Here is a 19714-nt window from a genome sequence, read left to right as displayed (position 1 = left end):
AGGAGGTCGGTGCTGTTTCTCAGTGGCGCATTGGGAACTGTCAATTAATGAGTTGAGTGCCATATCCTACTTTGATGAGGGTGTCTTTCAACGTCTGTAGGTATCTGTTCCATTCCTCCTCATCTGAGCAGCTCCTGTGTGTCTGGAGGCCTTGTCGGTAGGGGATGGCTTCTTTAACGGGTTTAGGGTGGAATCTGGAAAAGTGGAGCGTCGTGAGGTTATCCGTGGGCTTGCGGTACAGTGAAGTGCTGAGGTGACCATCCTTAATGGAGATGTGTGTGTCCAAGAATGCAACCGATTCTGGAAAGTAATCCGTGGTGAGTCTGATGGTGGGATGGAGCTTGCTGTCACCGTGTAGTTGTTTCAGTGATTCACAAATGGACCGTCACATTTCCTGCATTGCGAAAGTGACTACACTTCGGAAGTATTTAATCGGGCTGCAATATACTTTGCCACATTCCAGTGTGGCAGAAACGCAGATATTCCTTTCGAAACTGCTTTCCGGCCAATGAGGCATGGCCACCCTGCAGGAAAAGCAGCAGCCAATTTGGGCACAGCAAGATCCCACAAAGAGCAATGACCAGAAGAAAGAATGTTTTCAGTGCTGCGGGTTGAGGGATACAGAATTGGAGTCAGGCAGTGAGTTATCACTCAGCAACAACACTGCAACTTCCTAAAACTACTGGCTTGCCAAACACACACATAATCGTTGCCACTGACAACCCCCTTCACTCTGATTTAATCTGACTCTTTGATGTCTGTTACCTCTTGATGAAAACACAAGGCACTGCTGCTCTGATGATTTAGAGCGACAGAGAGATTGTTCCCTTAAGAGCACAGCCAGCCGCTTTAATAACGTTTGTTTGGAGGCGGCGACGGATTACAGAGCAGATTACAAATTTGGAAACGGAGGAAAAGCGATGATGTGTGTATTTATTTAGTTGTTTGTTTGGGACTGGCCTCAGTAGAGGCTGGATTGAAGGTAGTTCTTGGAGCAGAGGTTCAGTGGGAGTGGTGGGAGAGAGACAGACACGAGTCCCAGCCCTGGGGCGGTGTGTTTCAATCTCACTGCCTCATAACACTGGAATTCAGGACTCGCAGGGAATTCCGTTTCCGTCTAGGTTTTTTTCTCTCTCTCTCAGCTTAAAGGTGTAGTGTGTACACATCAGTCTGCAAAAAAAAGGAATCCTTTTTTCTCTATTCTGTCTGATCCGGAGCAGCGGCAGAAGGATCCAGCCACTAACCTGAGAATGGCCAGTTCACCCCAAAAATCTCCATCGACTCCCAAATCTCCCATCCCCAAATCCCCCGGCTCCAGAAAAGAGGACTCCTTCCTGGGCAAGCTCGGAGGAACTTTAGCCAGAAGGAAAAAGGCCAAAGAAGGTAAATGCTTCCTAACTTCTGATGCGTTGTTTGAAAGTTGGTCATTAACGTCCCCGGAACGAAAATGTCACTGGTTTGCAAAAAGTTTCACAAACTTTGTAAAAGTTCAACTGATAAGAAGAGTTTAACTCTGAGTGTCGCATTGTGGCTGGTATTAAACTCTTTTTTTAGGGTGGGGATGCAATGTGATTCAATCCCTTTTATAGTACATGATTTTGAGCCCCAAAAACTATTTGTTTAGTGCAGTTCACAGTTAAGGTCTGGCTGGGTGTAGCCTGGCGTCTTGTGGAATGTTTTCCGGCTCTCTCACGGTCTCTTGCTGCTAAATGTTCTCCTGTGGTTACACATGAGTTCTGCACGTTCACAACTTTCGACTTGGTTGTAGTGGAACTGATCAAAAACAACTTCGCCCATCTGGTGGGGAGAGATGTTCATTCTGCGGTTTAACAGGGCCAGGTATGCAAGCAGTTTAAAAAGCAACAGATTCCTTTCTGCAGGGGAAGGCTTGTCGTTACTTACTTACAGGCACAATTACTTATAGGCACAAGCGAATGCTGTTATCGTGGAGTTTATATATTTTCTCCTGACAACATTGAAACTCCAATGTAATCTATAAATAACATGGATTTTTATTTGTGATTTATTTCTTTTGGAGGGGAAATATACGACACCTGATTCCAGGTAACAGGAAGAGGCCATCCAGCCCCTCAAGCCTACCCTTGGTTTAGGACTGATCTGATGGGGTGAGGTTAAGAATGGTGGGAGGAGGTTTGTGGAATGTATGCAGAATTTGTTTCTGTCATGTATACTTGATGTAATAAAACCATAAGATATAGGAGCAGAATTAGGCCATTCAGCCCTTCAAATCAACTCCACCATTCAATCATCACTGATAGGTTTCTCCACTCCATTCTCCTGCCTTTTCCCTGTAACCTTTTGAACCCTATTACTTATCTATCTCTGTCTTAGATACACTCAATGACCTGGTGTCCTCAGCCTTCTGTGGCAATGAACTCCATAGATTCAACCACCTGTGGCTGAAGAAAAACTCCATTGTATTTACCTGTCTATGTTCTCTGTCCCTTAATACACTTGAATGAGTTCCCTTGAGCCCAGGACTTCAGTATATTTGACACTGAATTCATAGCGATAACAAGGCAGAGAAATTTGGTCTGTTGTTTCAGCTCTTTAACTGGAGCTGACTGGCACGTCAACGGTGATGTCAAGCCACTTTGCATTGGCCCAAAAAGCAACAAATGCAGTGGTGCTGAGAGTTTGCAGCTGCCTCTGGTGAGAAGCGCTGCAACTCTCAAGTTCTGCTAAACCGTTGGTTAGGCCTCAACTGGGGTCCATCTGTAATGAGCCACCGGCATCTCTCTGTTCCAGAGAGAAAGTGGTTAAAATGTGAGGGGAGCACTTGGCATCAAGTGTGGCCAATGGGGAATCCTTCCAAATTTTACCATTTACCATGGAATTGGGTGTTGTATATTTCCCCTCCAAAAAAATAATCAAAATTTCAAATAAAAATCCATGTTATTTATTTGATTCCAATGGAGTTTCAGTGTTGTCAGGAGAAATTGTGTGTTAGGTGCGTTGGCCATGCTATATTCTCCCTCAGTGCACCCAAACAGGCACTGGAGTGTGGTGATGATTTTCACAGTAACTTGGAAGGATTCACATGTTGAATATCAATGTGTTTGACCAGGTCTTGTTTTCTCCATCTGGGGTCAACAAGTCCTAGAGTGGGATGTGAACCCAGAGCTTCAGGCTCAGAGACCGAGGTGCTATCCACTGAGCTACAAGACCATGTCCTTCTCCTCAGATGGGGTATTGTGTCCAGTCCCAGCACCAAACGTATGGAAGGATGTCGAGGCTGTGGAGAAGGTGCAGGATAGTGCAAAGGATGTGAGACCTGTGTTGTGTGGAGAGATTGTGAGCAGCGAAGGTTAACAGGCGATTTGAGAGAGAGGCCTTAGATTGAGGGGTTTTGATATGGTAGATTAGGAGAAACTTTCCATGGCAGGAGGTCAGTAATCAATGGAAACAGATTTAAGAACATTGGCAAAACAAATACACGGAACTGGATTTTCCACAACCCCCTCCCCTGCATTTTTCGCACTGGTAGTCCACCATTGGCTGCAGCTGTCAACAGGGTTTCCTGTTCTGTGCAACTCCAGCCACTGGGAAACCCACAGTGAGAGTTCGCCATTGGCAGGACTGGAAGATCTCACTGGTGAGAAGGGCTGGAAAATTCCAACTAGGAGTTTTTCTTTCCATTTGAAATATGCTGCAATTGAATTGTAACTTTTACAAGGGATTTGGATAAATACTTGGAGGGGAAGACTCGCAAACCAAAGGGGAAGAGCTGGGAATAGAGGCAACCAATTGGATAGCTGTTTCAAAGAGCCAGTACAGGATGATGGGCTCAATGGTCTCCTTCTCTACTGCATGGTTCAATGACTCTTAATCTCAGATATCCCAGCTTTAGAGGGAGATAGGTCCAAATCACAAATTTAATGTTGTCTGCATTGAGATTCCTGCTTCACCTTTGTTTTAGAAGTGTGTCTTTGCTAGGGTGGGGAGAGGAAAGTTCAAATTGTAGTTGGGAATACACCGTCTGTCTGCACTGAGTACTGTATGATTTTCAGCCATCCTGGGTCAGAGCAGCTGGTTTGGAAGAACTTGTACCATCGACCAAATACCAAAATTCTACATCTTAAATAGACAAGTGTTTTGCTTATCCCTGTTATTATATAGGTGCCAGCCATAAATGAGTGGGTATGGCTCTCATTTCCATGACAGAAGGTCATGGGTTAAAATTCCTTTCTCAGAGAGTTGAACACAAAATCTAGGCTGACACTCCCAGCGCAACACCGAGGGAGCGCTGCACTGTCGGAGGGGCAGCATCGCAGTAGTGGTCAAAGTTTAAGATGCTGACTTTTAGTTGAGCCATTAAACCAGGACACCGTCTGATATCTCAAGTGGATGTAAAAAGATCCAGAAGTCTTTATTGAAGAACAGGATAGGTCTTCTCAGGTTCTTGGAATAGTTATTCCACAACCAATATCATTAAAACCTAATTATCTAGTCATTATCACATTGCTACCATGTTTCCTATATTACACAAGCAACAATAATTCCACGGTACAACCTTGGTGGTAAAACGCTTTGAAATATCCGGAATTTGTGAGAAGGACTGTAAAAATGGGAGTCATCTCTTGTAACAATACAGTTGAGTATGAGAGGCCTAGTTACAGGGGGGATTTATAATGAAACATACCATGCCCAAGCATGGGGCCCCTAAAAGGTGGCACGGGGGCCCCAAAATGCAGATTGTCTGATTCATGTTGCTCTCAGTCGGTCAGGTACAGACATATATTGCAAACTCACACACAACTGAGAAGTCAGTCACTATTCCTGACCTAGCATAGATGAAGGGGTGGGACATATCTGAGCTATTGCAGCTCTCAGTTTCACACAGGTGTGAGAAAGACATTCACATTTTCAGAACTATGTTACTCACGCTGCACATGGCCAACTGTCTGTACAGTGAAGAGCCTCAACATGGAACTGGGGGTGAGGGGTCAGGGGGGAGACCCAGCCCCACAATGCCTGAAAGAGGCACAGTGACAGTTGATCCTGAAGGGAACACAGTGACATTTAGTGCTCAGTGCTTGGGAGTTTGACTCAGAGAGCATGTGAGTGGGAACAGCTATTATATGGGCGGGTTGGAATTTGACTCATGTACTGCTAAAAAAATGTGTACGTGTGTGTGGGTGACCCGTTTCACCCAGGCTCCTTCAACAGTGAGCGATGCTGACCGTGGCTTCCACTCGGGGAGGTGCCCCCTGGCATTGTGATGCAGTTGGCTACTTGAAGGGTTCAAGAGGCAGTCACCATCGCAGTAGGATGTGGATCACAGGAAGGCACCACCAGCTCACCAGGGGAGAGAGAAGCACATTCTGCAGATAAATCCCTCACCCTAGCACTGAGGTGAGGACAAGTCAGACCATTTTAGGTCTGCATTCCCTCAGAAAGAACAATGTATTCTGTTTTTCAATTAATACAAAGGTAAAAAGGACATTATCACAACCAGGAGCCAATCAGGCAATAGCCTCTATTATCATAACTCTTTAGGTTTTACAACCTAATAAATATTTTGTAAAGATCAGGACTTGGATCATGTAAAGCCAGATTCTCTAAGCATAAAGAGGTTTCTTTAGCCCCCAGATATTTTCCCGATCATTTATCCTATTTGAAAGATAACTAATTTCAGGTATTGTGATTATGTCATGATGTGGCAATGCTGGCGTTGGATTGGGGTGGGCTCAGTAAGAAGTCTCACAATACCAGGTTAAAGTCACCCCACTCACCTAATGAAGGAGCAGCACTCCGAAAGCTCATGATTCCAAATAAACCTATTAAAATTAGCTATGTGCATTATGAAATATCGATTATTGGTCATAAATGAGGGTGTGTTACCTTATTCAGTAGATAGCACAGCAGGGAAAAGATTAGTTGAGGATGCAAGCACAAATTTCTACTTTACGCAGCATTTTGGGAAATAATGGATTTAATCAGTAGCAGTACTCCTGGGATAATATCCGATTTCCATGTGGGAGCTGCAGGAATTCGCAGCACAGATGGAAGTTCCTTGGCCCATCATTGTAACTGAACAACCCTCAAAGAAATATCCATGTCATCATATTCCCCATATTTTCTTTAAGTTCAGATATGAAACATTTGATGGATTCTATTCCTGCCAGTCTTTCGGGTGGGTTTCCTCCAGGTGCTCTGGTTTCCTCCCACAGTCCAAAGATGTGCGAGTTAGGTGGGTTGGCTATGCTAAATTATCCTCTAGTGTCAGGGAGATTAGCGGGGTGAATATGTGGAGTCATGGGGATTGGGCCTGGGTGGGATCATTGTTGGTGCAGGCATGATGGGCTGAATGGCCTCCTTCTACACTGTAGGGATTCTATGATTACATGTCTCAAGGATCTGTTCTGGGACCCTTGTTGTTTGTCATTTTCATAAATGACCTGGATGAGGAAGTGGAGGGATGGGTAAGTAAGTTCGCTGATGACACTAAGGTCGGTGGTGTTGTGGATGGTCTGGAAGGATGGCAAAAGTTGCAGCAGGACATAGATAGGATGCAGGACTGGGCGGAGGAGTGGCAGATGGACTTCAACGCGGATAAATGTGTAGTCGTCCATTTTGGCAGAACCAACGGGATGAACGAGTACACTATCAAGGGCAGAAGTCTGAGTAGTGTTGAAGAGCAGAAGGATCTAGGGGTCCGGGTCCACAGGACTCTTAAATCGGCCTCGCAGGTGGAGGAGGTGGTCAAGAAGGCGTATGGTGTACTGGCCTTCATTAATCGAGGGATTGAGTTTAGGAGTCGGGAGGTAATGCTGCAACTTTATAAGACCCTTGTCAGGCCTCATTTAGAGTATTGTGCGCAGTTCTGGTCGCCTCACTATAGGAAAGATGTAGAAGCTATTGAGAGGGTACAGAGGAGATTTACAAGGATGTTGCCTGGACTGGGAGGCATGCCTTATGAAGTTAGGTTGAGGGAGCTGGGACTCTTTTCCCTGGACAGACGAAGGTTGAGAGGCGACCTGATAGAGGTTTACAAAATGTTGAGAGGAATAGATAGGGTGGACTCTGAGGCTATTTCCCCGGGTTGAAATGGTTGCTACGAGAGGACACAGATTTAAGGTGCAAGGAGGGAAGTTCAGAAGTGATGTTAGGGGTAAGTTTTTCACTCAGAGGGTGGTGAGTGAATGGAATCGGCTGCCGTCAGTGGTGGTGGAGGCGAACTCGCTGGGGTCTTTTAAAAGACTTCTGGATGAGTATATGGGGTTTAATAAGATTGAGGGTTATAGATAGGTCTGTAGGTTGGTAGGTGTTGATGTGATCGGCGCAACTCGTGGGCCGAAGGGCCTGTTTGTGCTGTAGTGTTCTATGTTCTATGTTCTATGTCCCGACAACCCCTCAATTCATATCAACAGTCATTGTGTCGATGTATTTCATTTGATTGAGAAAACGATTGCTGTAGACAATTGGCTGTGTCTGCTGCAAGAATGGGTTCAGTTTTCAGCTGTAAAGAAAAGTTCAGAAAATGGAGATCGGGGTGTGCTGGTTGATGGAAATCAGTTATAGAGAAGAAAAATATCATTATTTACATCAATAGTTAGAAAGTAGCTTCAAAAATAAGTATTTTACAAAGTATAAAACATTGGCGAGATGGTGTGTATAGGTATCAGATACAGCTGAAGTTAACTAGAGCTACAACTAAGTGCCAAAAATACGTTCTTCAAAAGAACAACTGATCATGTGGCATTGCCATGATAAAGCTTTACAAATTCAGTTAGTGACCAGAAAAGCCACATAGATTCTTTTGAAAGATCTAGCATGGTGGTGAGGATTGAGGAGTAAGATATGGCTGAAATATATATGTGTTTTGCATTCATTTTCACTATTGCAGATGATACTGCATAGATACGAATGCTCCAGATATCGACTGCTTGAATGTAAATGCATAAATGGCCTTCGCTCTGTTTGAGGCACTGAAGAATAATCAGGCTGCTGGACCTGATAACACTAAACTTCAAAATCAGAGAAATACTATGCGAGCCATTAATTTAGCTGACTAATACTGCTTTGAAATCTAAACTAGTTTGAATTGACTGGAGCAGGGGCTTGATGCATGAATGTTTTCACACCAAGCCCCATTCATTGATATTTAGATAAGAACATATGAACAAGAGTAGGCCATTCAGCCCCTTGAGCTTGCCCTGCCATTATGGCTGATCTGTATCTTAATTCTGCTTACCACTTTTTTTTATTCACTCATGGGACATGGGTGTCCCTGGCTGGCCAGCGATTATTGCCAATCCCTTGTAAATAAAGCTCGGTAATTCATATTTTTAATAGGCTTGAGTTACTTAAGTAAACCATTGCGTAGTGCATTTCCATCTATGATAAAGACTAATCATGTTATGATTCAAGGTTCAAAACAAAATGCCAACTAGCACTAATATTTTTCATTTAGAAAGCATAGTTTTACTGACAATGTCAAGACCTCGGCGAGAGTGTGGAATAGTAACAGGGGTGAGGGACCTCTGTTGTGTGGATAGATTGAAGAAGGTGCAACAGGCGTTCTCTTTACAGCAAAGAGGATTTGATCATCAAAATCATGAAGGATATTGGGAGACCAAATAAGGAACCAGAGTATCTGCTGCGTGGAGGATTGGTAGCAGGAGAACTCGCAAAATATCCGGAAGGATGTGAGCAGATATTTTATGGAGTGAGCAATTGCAACTTGCAATGAACTGCCTAAAAAGGTGGTGGATCATGAATCCACAGTCATTTTCAAATGAGGATTGGCCAAATACTTAAAAAAAAATGCTAATCTAAAGGGAAAGAACATTTGTGGGCGGGTGGAGAGAGAGGTCTATTTAGAAAGTGCTACAGGCACAGTGTGCTGAATGGCCATCTCCATTGCTGTCAAATTCTATCAGTCTACACTCACGGTTGCCAGGGGGCAATGGTACCATTTAGCGGAGCTGGGATGAGCTAATGGTGTGAAACGGGGACCAAATCTATTCAACATCTGATATCAGTCATCAGAGGAAACCCACACAGACATGGGGAGAACATGCAGACTTCACACTGATAGTGACCCAAGCCAGGAATTGAACCAGGGTCCCTGGAGCTGTGAGGCAGCAGTGCTAACCAGTTTTCCCACAGACATGCTGCCTGCCCCTCACCAACATCATCTGAAGGCACGGCATTAGTTTTCATATAAATGTTAATAACACCCAGCTCTATCTCACCACCATTTCTCTTCACTCATCCACTGCGGCTAAACGTTTATAGTGCTTATCCAATATCCAATATTGGATGAACAAAAATTTCCTCTGTTAAGTATTGGAAAGACTGATGCCATTGTTTTCCATCTCTGCTCCGAACTCTTGTTCCATAATTACCGCCTCCATCCTTCACCCTGGCAACGGTCAGAGATTGAACCAATCTGATTGTTATCCTGGCGCCAGATTTGACCAAGACAGATAAGCTTCTGACCAGACCTTCATACCATCAGGCAGACTTCTCGTAATGTTGCTCATCTGCTGTTGAAACCCTCATTCCTACTTTCATTACCTCTGGATATGGTTATTCCAACACACTGCTGATCAGTGGTTAGCACTGCTGCCTCACAGCGCCAGAGACCCAGGGTTTGATTCCCGGCTTGGGTCACTGTCTGTGCAGAGTCTGCACATTCTCCCTGTGTCTGTGTGGGTTTCCTCTGGGTGCTCCAGTTTCCCCCCCTCAGTCCAAAAGACATGCTAGTTAGGTGCTTTGGCCATGCTAAATTTTGCCTCAGTGTAGCCGGGCAGGCACCGGAGTGTGGTGACTAGGGGATTTTCACAATAACTTCATTGCAGTGACATAAATAGACCACCTCTCCAACCCCTTTTGCCCCATCAGTTTTAGGACACATGTCTGTTTTTGAGACCACTTTGTGAATAGTCCAAGATTCCAATTGTGCTAAATTTTTTTCATCCTGCTCCCTGCAGGTACACACAGTAATCAGATCTCAATACCCACTTGAACTGGTGGATTAATAAGTGAATTCATGTTCTGTGGGCATTGAGTGCTGTAAACCAGAAGCCAGGTAATCTTGGCAACATACTCTCCTTATACTTTTGGGATAGACCATCTCCTAATATTCATTACAAGCCCACAGACCCACACATATACTTCAACTATACCTCCTCACGCTCTGCTTCCTGTATAGATTCCATTCTGTTCTCCCAGTTTCTCATCTCTGTCGCGTTGGTATTGTTAATGCTACCTTCTGCAATGGCACTGTAATATGATGTCCTTCTCCCTCTGCCCTCCTGTCTCGCCCCATACTGTGGTTGACAGGGCCCTCAGCTGTGACTGGCCAATTTCCTGCATTTCTGCCCCCACCTCTACCCCTTTCCTCCCAAAACCATAATAAGGTTCCCCTTAACCTCACTTATCACCCCACCACCCCCGTCATTCCTGCCATCTCCAGCATGATGCTACCATCAAACATATCTTCCATTCTCCTGTCAGCATTCTGAAAGGACGATCCCCTTCAAGGCACCCTGGTCCATACGTCCAGCACCGCCAATGCCTTGCCCCCTTCCCACAGCACCTTCCCATGCAGTCATGGGAGGTGATCTGCCCCTATAACTCCTCTCTCCTAACTATAACAAAGCCCCAAACGCTCCTTCTAGGAGAATCAACAACTTACTTGTATTGCTTTCCATTTCGTCTTCTGTATTTGCCACTCACAATGTGATGTCTTCTACATTGAGGAAGCCGAACACAGACCAGGTGACTGCTTTGCGGAACACCTCCGCTAAGCCTGCAAGCATGACCCTAAACTTTGGGTCACTTGCCATTTCAATTCACCATCTCATGCTCACATTGCTGTCCTTGGCCTGCTGTGATGTTTCAGTGAAGCCAAACACAAACTGCAGGAATAACATCTCCTCTACTGCTTGGGCACTTTTATACCCTTGCATACTGAACATTGACTTCAACAACTTCAGGCATGAACTTGGTCCATCGTTTTGACTCTGTTTTCCCCAACTGCCACTGTGTACCTTGTCATGTTTTTGATTTCAGATGGAGTGGACTAATGCTTTGTTTCTTTACTACTTCTGCCACTTCCTTTGCATTTTGTTCCATGATATCTTTGGTATTTAATCCACCCAAACTTATCTCTGACCTTCCCTTTGGTTCCCCATCCCAGTTCGGAGGAAGAGTCATTTTGAACTCAACATCAATTCGGTTTCTCTCTTTCTCTCCCCACTGGTGCTACCAGACCTGTTGAGTTTTCCAGCATTTTCTGTTCTTATTTCAGATCTCCAGCATCAACAGTATTTTGCTTTTACTATATAAGGACTCATAGGGTTGGTGCTTATATATTAGTATGGATGGAGCATTGATTAATGTACAGGAGGGATAGACTGGGCATTCTCAAGTTGGCAGGTTATGAGTAGTGGAGTGTCAGGAAGCTATTTACAATTTGACTTAGAAGAGATGGCATTTTTGGATGATACAAAGCTAGGTGGAAATGCAAGCTGTGAGAAACACACCATGAGGCTACAAAGGGATATAGATGGACTAAGTCAGTGGCAACGAGGTGGAAGACAGAATATAGTCTGGGGAAGTGTAAAGTTATTCACTTTGGGAGTAAGAATAGAAAATCAGAATATTAGATGAGATTACATTGGTTTTGGCCTGCATATCACTGAAAAGGATATACTTGGCAAGGTCATACAGGAAACTTTCACTGGATTTGTTCCTGAAATGAGAGGGCTATCCTATCTTGAAAGGCTGAATATTTATTCATTGGTCTGCATTCTTTGAAGCTGAGAAGAATATTTTAACACAGATGGATGTTGCTGGCAAGGCCAATATTTGTTACCCACTCATAATTACCCTTGAGAAGGTGATGGCAAGCCACTTTGTTGAACCACAACAACCCGAAATGAGAGATGATCTCTTTGAAATATACAAGATTCAGAAGGGATTTGACAGGGTCAATATTGAGATGTTGTTCTCCTCTCTCCCTTTCTCTCTCTCTCTCTCTCTCTCTCTCTCTCTCTCTTTTCCCCCCCCCCCTCCCACTGCTGGGCAATCCAGAATCTCATGGTAACAGACCAATCATTTTGGACTGAACTGAGAAATTTCTTCACTCCAAGGGTTGTGAATTTTTAGAATTCTTTATCTGTGAGGGTTGTGGATGCTCTGTCATTGAGCATATTCAGAGCGAAGAGAGATACACCTTTGGTCTCTTGGAGAATCCAGGGGTATGGGGAGCAAGTAAAAGAGTGGAGTTGACAGAGAAGGTGAACATATTGAATGATGGAGCAGGCTGGTGGTCTACTCCTGTCCATACTGCTTATGTTCTTTTGTCTTTCTCCAGTGGTACAGTGAGCGGGTAATTTGAAACCAGTGGGGAGGCGATGGCCTAGTGATATTATCACTAGACTATTAATCCAGAAACTCAGCTAATGTTCTGGGGACCTGAGTTTGAATCCCGCCACGGCAGATGGAGGAATTTGAATTCAATAAACAATATCTGGAATTAAGCATCTACTGATGACCATGAAACTGTTGTCGATAGAAAAACCCACCATGTTCACTAATGTCCTCTGGGGAAGGAAATTTGCTGTCCTTGCATGTGACTTCAGAGTCACAGCAATGTGGTTGACTCTCAACTGCCCTCTGAAATAGCCGAGCAAGTCACTCAGTTCAAGGGTGATGTCCATTTCCCATAAATAAATAAACAGAACCTTCAAAACTCATGAGAAATAAGTAATTCAATGTCAGTTTTAATGGAAGAGGTTTGTCTCGGTGAACTATTGCCTAGCAACAGTGAAACTGAGTGATGACCATGAATTAATCATGATGGGTGTATCCGCTCTGTATTCCTGGGGAAGTGACACGCTAAGCTACAAAAATGTGCATGTGGTTGATCATGCCAGCTTCTTGTGCCATTTAGTCACAGAAAAGGGACAGATTATTAACTTTAACCACACATATATCATTATAAACAAGCATACACATGAATTGTTAACAGATTTTCTGGTCATTAGCATATTCCTGTTTTTGTGGGGGCTTGCTGTATGAAAATTGGCTGCTGTGTTTTCTACATTACAACAGTGACTAAACTTCAGGATTACTTCCATTTGCAGTGAGATGCTTTGGGATGTGTTGGGGTGTGAGCCTGTAAGGACATAAGAAATATGAGCAGGAATAGGCTGCACAGCCCATGAACCAAGCCCCTGGTCATTATTGCTCTTGCACCATGTCATGAGATGGCTTGTTTGCTATCCATTCAATGGCCTCTTGAATTGTCAAGTGGGTAAATGAGGCGTTTTCCTCAACAGATCTTGGTAGGCAGGTTGATCTGCTATGGTCCATGAGTTGCCCCTCGTCTTTCAACAATGGAGCATTGGTCGTATCACCCATGTGCGATGTGGATTTGGTTAAGTGCTGTCCATTGTTATGAAGAAAGTTGAAGCCAAGAATCTCTACTGTTGGGTCAGTAACGAAGTGTATTTTTTTATATGCTACATGCATTCCTTGATTCTATCCATCTGGATAGTGGTTGATACTGGCTGCCTGAAAGTTAGCTCTTGTTTCCCAGGTTGGTTGGTGAGATTTTGCGCACACACACTTGGTGGGTTTTTCGCCTCATGAGGAGATAGTCAATGTTGCTCATGACTTTCTTTTTTCATCTCCCAGTACGTGAAGGTGTGACAGCGAATGGCATTTGGGGTAGTGTGGGGACAGCACCAGGAGGCAATCGGGTGGAATGAACTTGAGTCCCTGACACTCGTGGGGATATTTAGCCGTGGCTCCATAGTCCTTATTTGGTGGCTGTCAGACTATGAGGCAGAGCAGTATTCTGCAGCAAATTAGACCAGGGCCACTGTTGCATTGTGAAATGTTGTAATTGTGCTCCTCCATGATGTTCGGGTGCATTGCTGGACCAGGTTGACCCTGGTTTTTACTTTGTGGCTGGTGGTGATGAGAAGTTTATGTATGAGAGTCTGGTCCAGGCTAGGTATTTTGGGTGGCGAAGCCATCTCCTGCAGTCTGAAATGTTGACTTATTTTTCCAGTTACCTTATTGTTCAGGTGGAATTCCAACATGAGTGTTTTCTCCGGTTCGGTTCAGAGGTGCCTGGTCAGAAAGTAACCTTTTGATAGATCCAGGTTGCCGCTGAATGCCATGACCCCAAGTTCCACATTCCCCAGTCAGGAAGAAACTGAACGCACCATCTGCCTTATCAAGCCCCTTTAAGATTTTTTGCTTACATTTCACCTCTGAAATCCAGAAAATATAAGCCCTTTCTAAACAATCATAGAATCCTACAGTGCAGAAGGAAGCCATTTGGCCCATCCTGCACTGGTATTTACCCAGGCCCAATCCCTGTAATTGTACATGTTTACCCCGCTAATCCCTCTAATTTGTATATCTTGGGACATTAAGCTGCAATTTACCATGTCCAGTTAACCGAACCTGAACATCTTGGGACTGTGGGAGGAAACCAGAGCACCCAGAGGAAACCCACGTAGGCAATGTCACTTTATGGACCTCTCATCCCAGGAGTCTTTGCACCCCTTCTCAGGCAAGTATATCCTTTTTTAATTAAAGAAACCAAGCTGTACAATACCCCAGGTGTGATCTCGTCAAAGCCCCACAATTCTTTACTCCTAAACTCCAACATTCCTTGGGGCAGCATGCTGGCACAGCGGTTTGTACTGCTGCCTCATAACATGAGAGACCCAGGTTTGATTCTGGCCTTGGTGACTGCAAACTCCACACAGCCATTCTCCCCGTGTCTGTATGGGTTTCTTCTGGGTGCTCCGGTTTCCTCCCATATTCCAAAAATGTATGCGTTAGGTGAATTGTCCACACTAAATTGCCCCTTAGTATACAAAGATGGGCAGGTTAGGTGGATTAGCCATGGTAAATGTATGGGTTACAGGGGATTGGGTGGAGGGGAGGGCCAGGGTAGGATGGTCTTTTAGAGAGCCGGAGCAGATTCAGTGAGCTGAAGGGGCTCTTTCTGCACTGTAGGGTTTCTATTCTATTTATTTTGTCCTAATTACTTGCTGTACCTGCGAGCTAAGGTTTTGTGGTTCTTGTACGAGGACACTCAGAGCCTTTTTGAAAACCAAATTTACTCGTGTTCTTTAAAAATAATCTACTTTCTAGCTAACCTCACACTTTACCACAGTATACTCCATCTGCAAATGCGTTGTTCAGTCAGTCAAATGATACGTATCCCCATCAAATTCTTGCATTATCCTCGTGACTTACTTTACCACCAAGCTTTGTATCTTCAAACTGTATATAGAAATGGATGTATGATAGAGAAAGCTCATCAAACTCCTCCGGATCCAGAACCAGAACCAGGGCTCACTGTTTAAAAATAAGCCTGTTCAAGGCAGATGAGATTTTCCTCTCTCAGGCAGTTGAGAGTCTCTGGAACTCTCATGTTCAAAAGGCGTTGGAAGCAAATATCCCCAGCCTCAATGATAGAGGAACACAGCACATCAGTGCAAAAGATGAGGGTGAAACATTCGTAACTGTCTTGAGCCAGAAGTGTCGAGTGGATGATTCACCTCTGCCTCCAGTCTTCAGTCAATTTGATTCACTCCACGTGAAATCAAAAAATGGTTGGACCCTGACAATATTCTGACAATAGTATGGAAGACCTTCCATTGGTTGGAGTCGTACCTGACATGAAGATGGTTATGGTAGTTGTTAGTCAGCCATCTCAGCTCTCTGCAGGATTTCCTCAGGGCCCAACCATTTTCACCTGCTTCATCAATGACCTTTCGACCATCATAAGGTCAGAAATGGGAATGTTCACTGATGATTTGCACAATGTTCATTATTTGTGACTCCTCGGCTACTAAAGCAGTGCATGTCCATTTGCAACAAGATCTGGATAATATCCAGGCTTGTTTTAACAAGTGGCAAGTAACATTTGTGCCAAACAAGTGCCAGGCAACGACAGTCTCCAACAAGAAAGGAATCTAATCATTGCCAGTTGAAATTCCATGGCATTACCATCGATGAGTTCCCCCACTATTAATGTCTTTTGAGGTTCCCATTGAGCAGAAAACTGAACTTGACTAGCCAGATAGATACTGTGGCTACCAGAGTTCGTCAAAGGCTAGGAATGCTGCAGTGAGAAACTCACCTTCTGATTCCCAAAAGACAGTCCACCATTTACAAGATACAATTCAGGATTGTGATGGAATACTTTCCACTTGCTTGGATGAGTGCAGTTCCAACAACATTCAAGAAGTTCAACAGCATCCAGGACAAAATAGCCCACTTGATTACTACCCCTTCCATAATATAATCCCTTTACCACTGCCGCATAGTGGAGGCAGTGTGCACCATCTACAATATACACTATAGGAACTTGCCAAGGCTCCTTAGGTAGCACCTTCCAAACCCTTGACCTCTACCATCTGGAAGGACAAAGGCAGCAGATGCATGGAAACACCATCACTTGGGAGTTCCCATCCAATCCACTTACCATCCTGATTTGGAAATATATCGTTCCTTCACTGTCACTGGGTCAAACCTGGAACTCCATCCCAAACAGCACTGAGTGTACCTACACCTCCAGGGACTGCAGCAGTTCAACAAGGCAACTCACTTCTACCTTCTCAAGGGGCAGTTAGGGATGGACAATAAATGTTGGCTTAGTCAGTGACCCCATGTCCCATAAGTGAATTTTAAAAAATCCTTTGTGCAGTCACGCAGATGTTAATTTTTAAATATTTATCCAATTCTATTTTGAAGTTGCTACTGAATATGAACTTTCCAAGCAGCACATTCCAGATTGTAATGACTCTCTGAAGAATAATTAAACTGTGGCTGATGGAAATTCTGTGAAAGCCTTTCTCATGTTTGCTAATGCTAAATGGCTCCTTCTCATAAATCGCAGAGTTGGGATAAAAATCGTAATATTTTCCATGGAGGTCATGCTGTCACAGGCTGAAAGTTCAAGCTCCACTCCCAGAGTCATGAACATGATGTTGATGCTTTCAGTGCAGTACTGAGGGAGTGCTGCACTGTCAGAGGTGCCATGTTTAGGGTGAGACCAAGGCAGTAGCTGCCCCTCGGGTGGATATAAAGGATCATAGGATCTCTACTGTGCAGAAGGAGGCCATTGAGTCTGCACCAATTCTCCAGCAGAGCATCTTACCCAGGATCTATCCCCGAAACCCCACACATTTACCCCAAAAATCCCCCTAACTTTTTATTCATTCGTGGGACATTGGTGTCACTGGCTGGCCAGCATTTATTGCCTGGAGGTAATTGAGAGTCAACCACTTTGCTGTGGCTCTGGGGTGACATGTAGGCCAGACCAGGCAAGGATGGCAGATTTCCTTCCCTAAAGGACATCAGTGAACCAGATGGGTTTTTTCTGACAATCGGCAACAGGAGATTCTTAATTCCAGATATTATTGAATTCAAGTTGCACCATCTGCCACAGTGGGATTTGAACCGGGCCCCCAGAACATTAGCTGAGTTTCTGAATTAATAGTCTAGTGATAATAACAGTAGGCCACCGCTGCCCTTACGCACCTTAGGACACGAAGGGACAATTCACATGGCCAATGCACCTAGCCTGCACATCTTTGGATGCTATTTCAAACGAAAGCAGAAGGACTCTTCCTGTTGTTCTGTCCAATAGTTTTCCCTTAAACCACATCACATTTGCATTTTTGTGGGATCTTGCTGTGTGCAAATTGGTAGCCACGTTTCCTACATTACAACAGTGCCTACACTTAACATAATTAGTTGCACAATGCTTTGGGTTCTACTAAGGCTATGAAAGGTGGTGTATCGTGCAAATTGCTTTGTTTCCACATGTTTAACTTTCAGCAAATAGGATGCACTTCTGCGAATCTGCTGAGGATTGTGGAGTAAGATAACGGGCGGAATTATGTACTCAGGGTGCTGGCTGAGGTGAGAAAACCGGCATGTAGCTCTCCAGCTATTATGGGGGCGGCGCGGTAGCGCAGTGGTTAGCACTGCTGCTTCACAGCTCCAGGGACCTGGGTTCGATTCCCGGCTTGGGTCACTGTCTGTGTGGAGTTTGCACATTCTCCCTGTGTCTGCGTGGGTTTCCTCCGGGTGCTCAGGTTTCTTCTCGCAGTCCAAAGATGTGCGAGTTTGGTTGATTGGCCATGCTAAAAATTGTCCTTAGTGTCCTGAGATGTGTAGGTTAGAGGGATTAGCCGGTAAATATGTAGAGATATGGGGTAGGGCCTGAGTGGGATTGTGGTCAGTACAGACTTGATGGGCTGAATGGCCTTTTTCTGTACTGTAGGGTTTCTATTTCTATTTCTATTGTAGCAGCCTTCACAAAATAAAATATGGAGATGTGGTCTTTGCTGTCATACTGGCGGGACCTGATGGAGGCCGATCGGAATGCAATTTCTAAAGGGTTCCCCCAGGCAGTGCTTAAAGAATAAAAAGCTCCCTCTCCCATCACAAGAGCTGGGGCAGTAATGGAGCTCTCTGGAGGACTGTTCCCTGGCAGTGCCAGTGCTCTCCTGGGCATCTCCCTCTCCCAGGGGCTATATTTACCTGTCACCTGGGTTGCTCTTGACTGCTTCACCTTCTGTAAAAAGCTGTTGTAAACCTCGCTGATGTGAGGGAATTCTTGCTAATTTAAATGTATTAAAACTGGGAAACCATCTCCAGCATTTATTTGCTAGATCAGTTGAGTTTGGCTATCCCCTTCCCTAACTAGCGCGGCACAGTGCTTAGCGCTGCTGCTCACAGCGCCAGGGACCCAGGTTCAATTCCAGCCTCAGGCCACTGTCTGTATGGAGTTTGCACATTCTCCCCATGTCTGTGTGGGTTTCCTCCGAGTGTTCCAATTTTCTCCCAGAGATGTGCAGATTAGGTTGATTGGCCATGCTAAATTGCCCTTTGGTGTCAGGGGGATTAAAAGGGTAAGTATGTGGGGTTATGGGGATAGGGCCTGGTGCAATCGTTGTCGATGCAGGCTAGATGGCCGAATGGCCTTCTGAAATGTAGGAATTCTATGATTCGAACTGCATTAGTACAATTCAAATGCCTGAAAATATCAATGACAACAACAGTTTAGCTTAATGGAATGGCCCCAAGACATTTCACAGGAGAGTATTCAATCAGATGTTGACACCAAGTCACATCTATGGAGAGACAAATGAATACAAGTTTGGTCAAAGATGCAGGTTTTAAAGAATGGTGTAAAGGGAGAGGGAGTGAGGCGGAGAGTTTTAGAGAGGAAATTCCAGAGCTTAGGGCCCAGACAGCTAAAGGGCCAGCCAACAGTGGCAGAGTGATTTTAAAATCAATCAGTACCGCATGCAAAATTAGAGGAATGTAGGCATCTTGGGGGTCTAGGGAGCAGGGGGTGGTTTAGGGGTTTCAGGAGATTATAGCGGTGAGGGCGTAAGGCCATAAAACAGACTAAACGTAGAACTGTCAAAGCACCAAGAACTTCACAATCTACTCTATACATGCCTCAAAATCACACAAACCATGTCTGAGTTTGGCAAATGCTGTGAATAGTGCAGGTTTGGACAAGAGGGACAAATAGTGCAACCTCTGGGCTGACACCCAGATTGCCAACAAAGATCTGATGAGTGACCTCCAACAACAGCGCCTCCAGTGTTCAATCTCCCTCAATACAGTGATCCACACTGTCCAAACAAGGACGGTATACCTCCTCCAAAAATGGAATCTCAAG

General features: G+C 44.6%; 1 protein-coding gene across 1 annotated transcript in view; it reads left to right on the top strand.

Moving 5' to 3' along the window:
• Positions 1-782: 782 nt before the first annotated feature.
• The window catches only part of parvaa (parvin, alpha a), a 97877-nt gene continuing 78945 nt past the window's right edge, over positions 783-19714 (top strand). The window contains exon 1 of the mRNA XM_080190059.1: positions 783-1383. Within this exon, the coding sequence (XP_080046185.1) occupies positions 1251-1383 (133 nt within the window). The 5' untranslated portion in view covers positions 783-1250. The remainder of the gene's footprint in view (positions 1384-19714) is intronic.

This window comes from Carcharhinus amblyrhynchos, chromosome 6 (genome assembly GCF_965287045.1).
Source record: "Carcharhinus amblyrhynchos chromosome 6, sCarAmb.v2.hapA, whole genome shotgun sequence".
Lineage (NCBI taxonomy): Eukaryota > Metazoa > Chordata > Chondrichthyes > Carcharhiniformes > Carcharhinidae > Carcharhinus > Carcharhinus amblyrhynchos.
The sequence above is the reverse complement of the archived record's forward strand: the minus strand, read 5'-3'. Positions and strand labels throughout refer to the sequence as shown.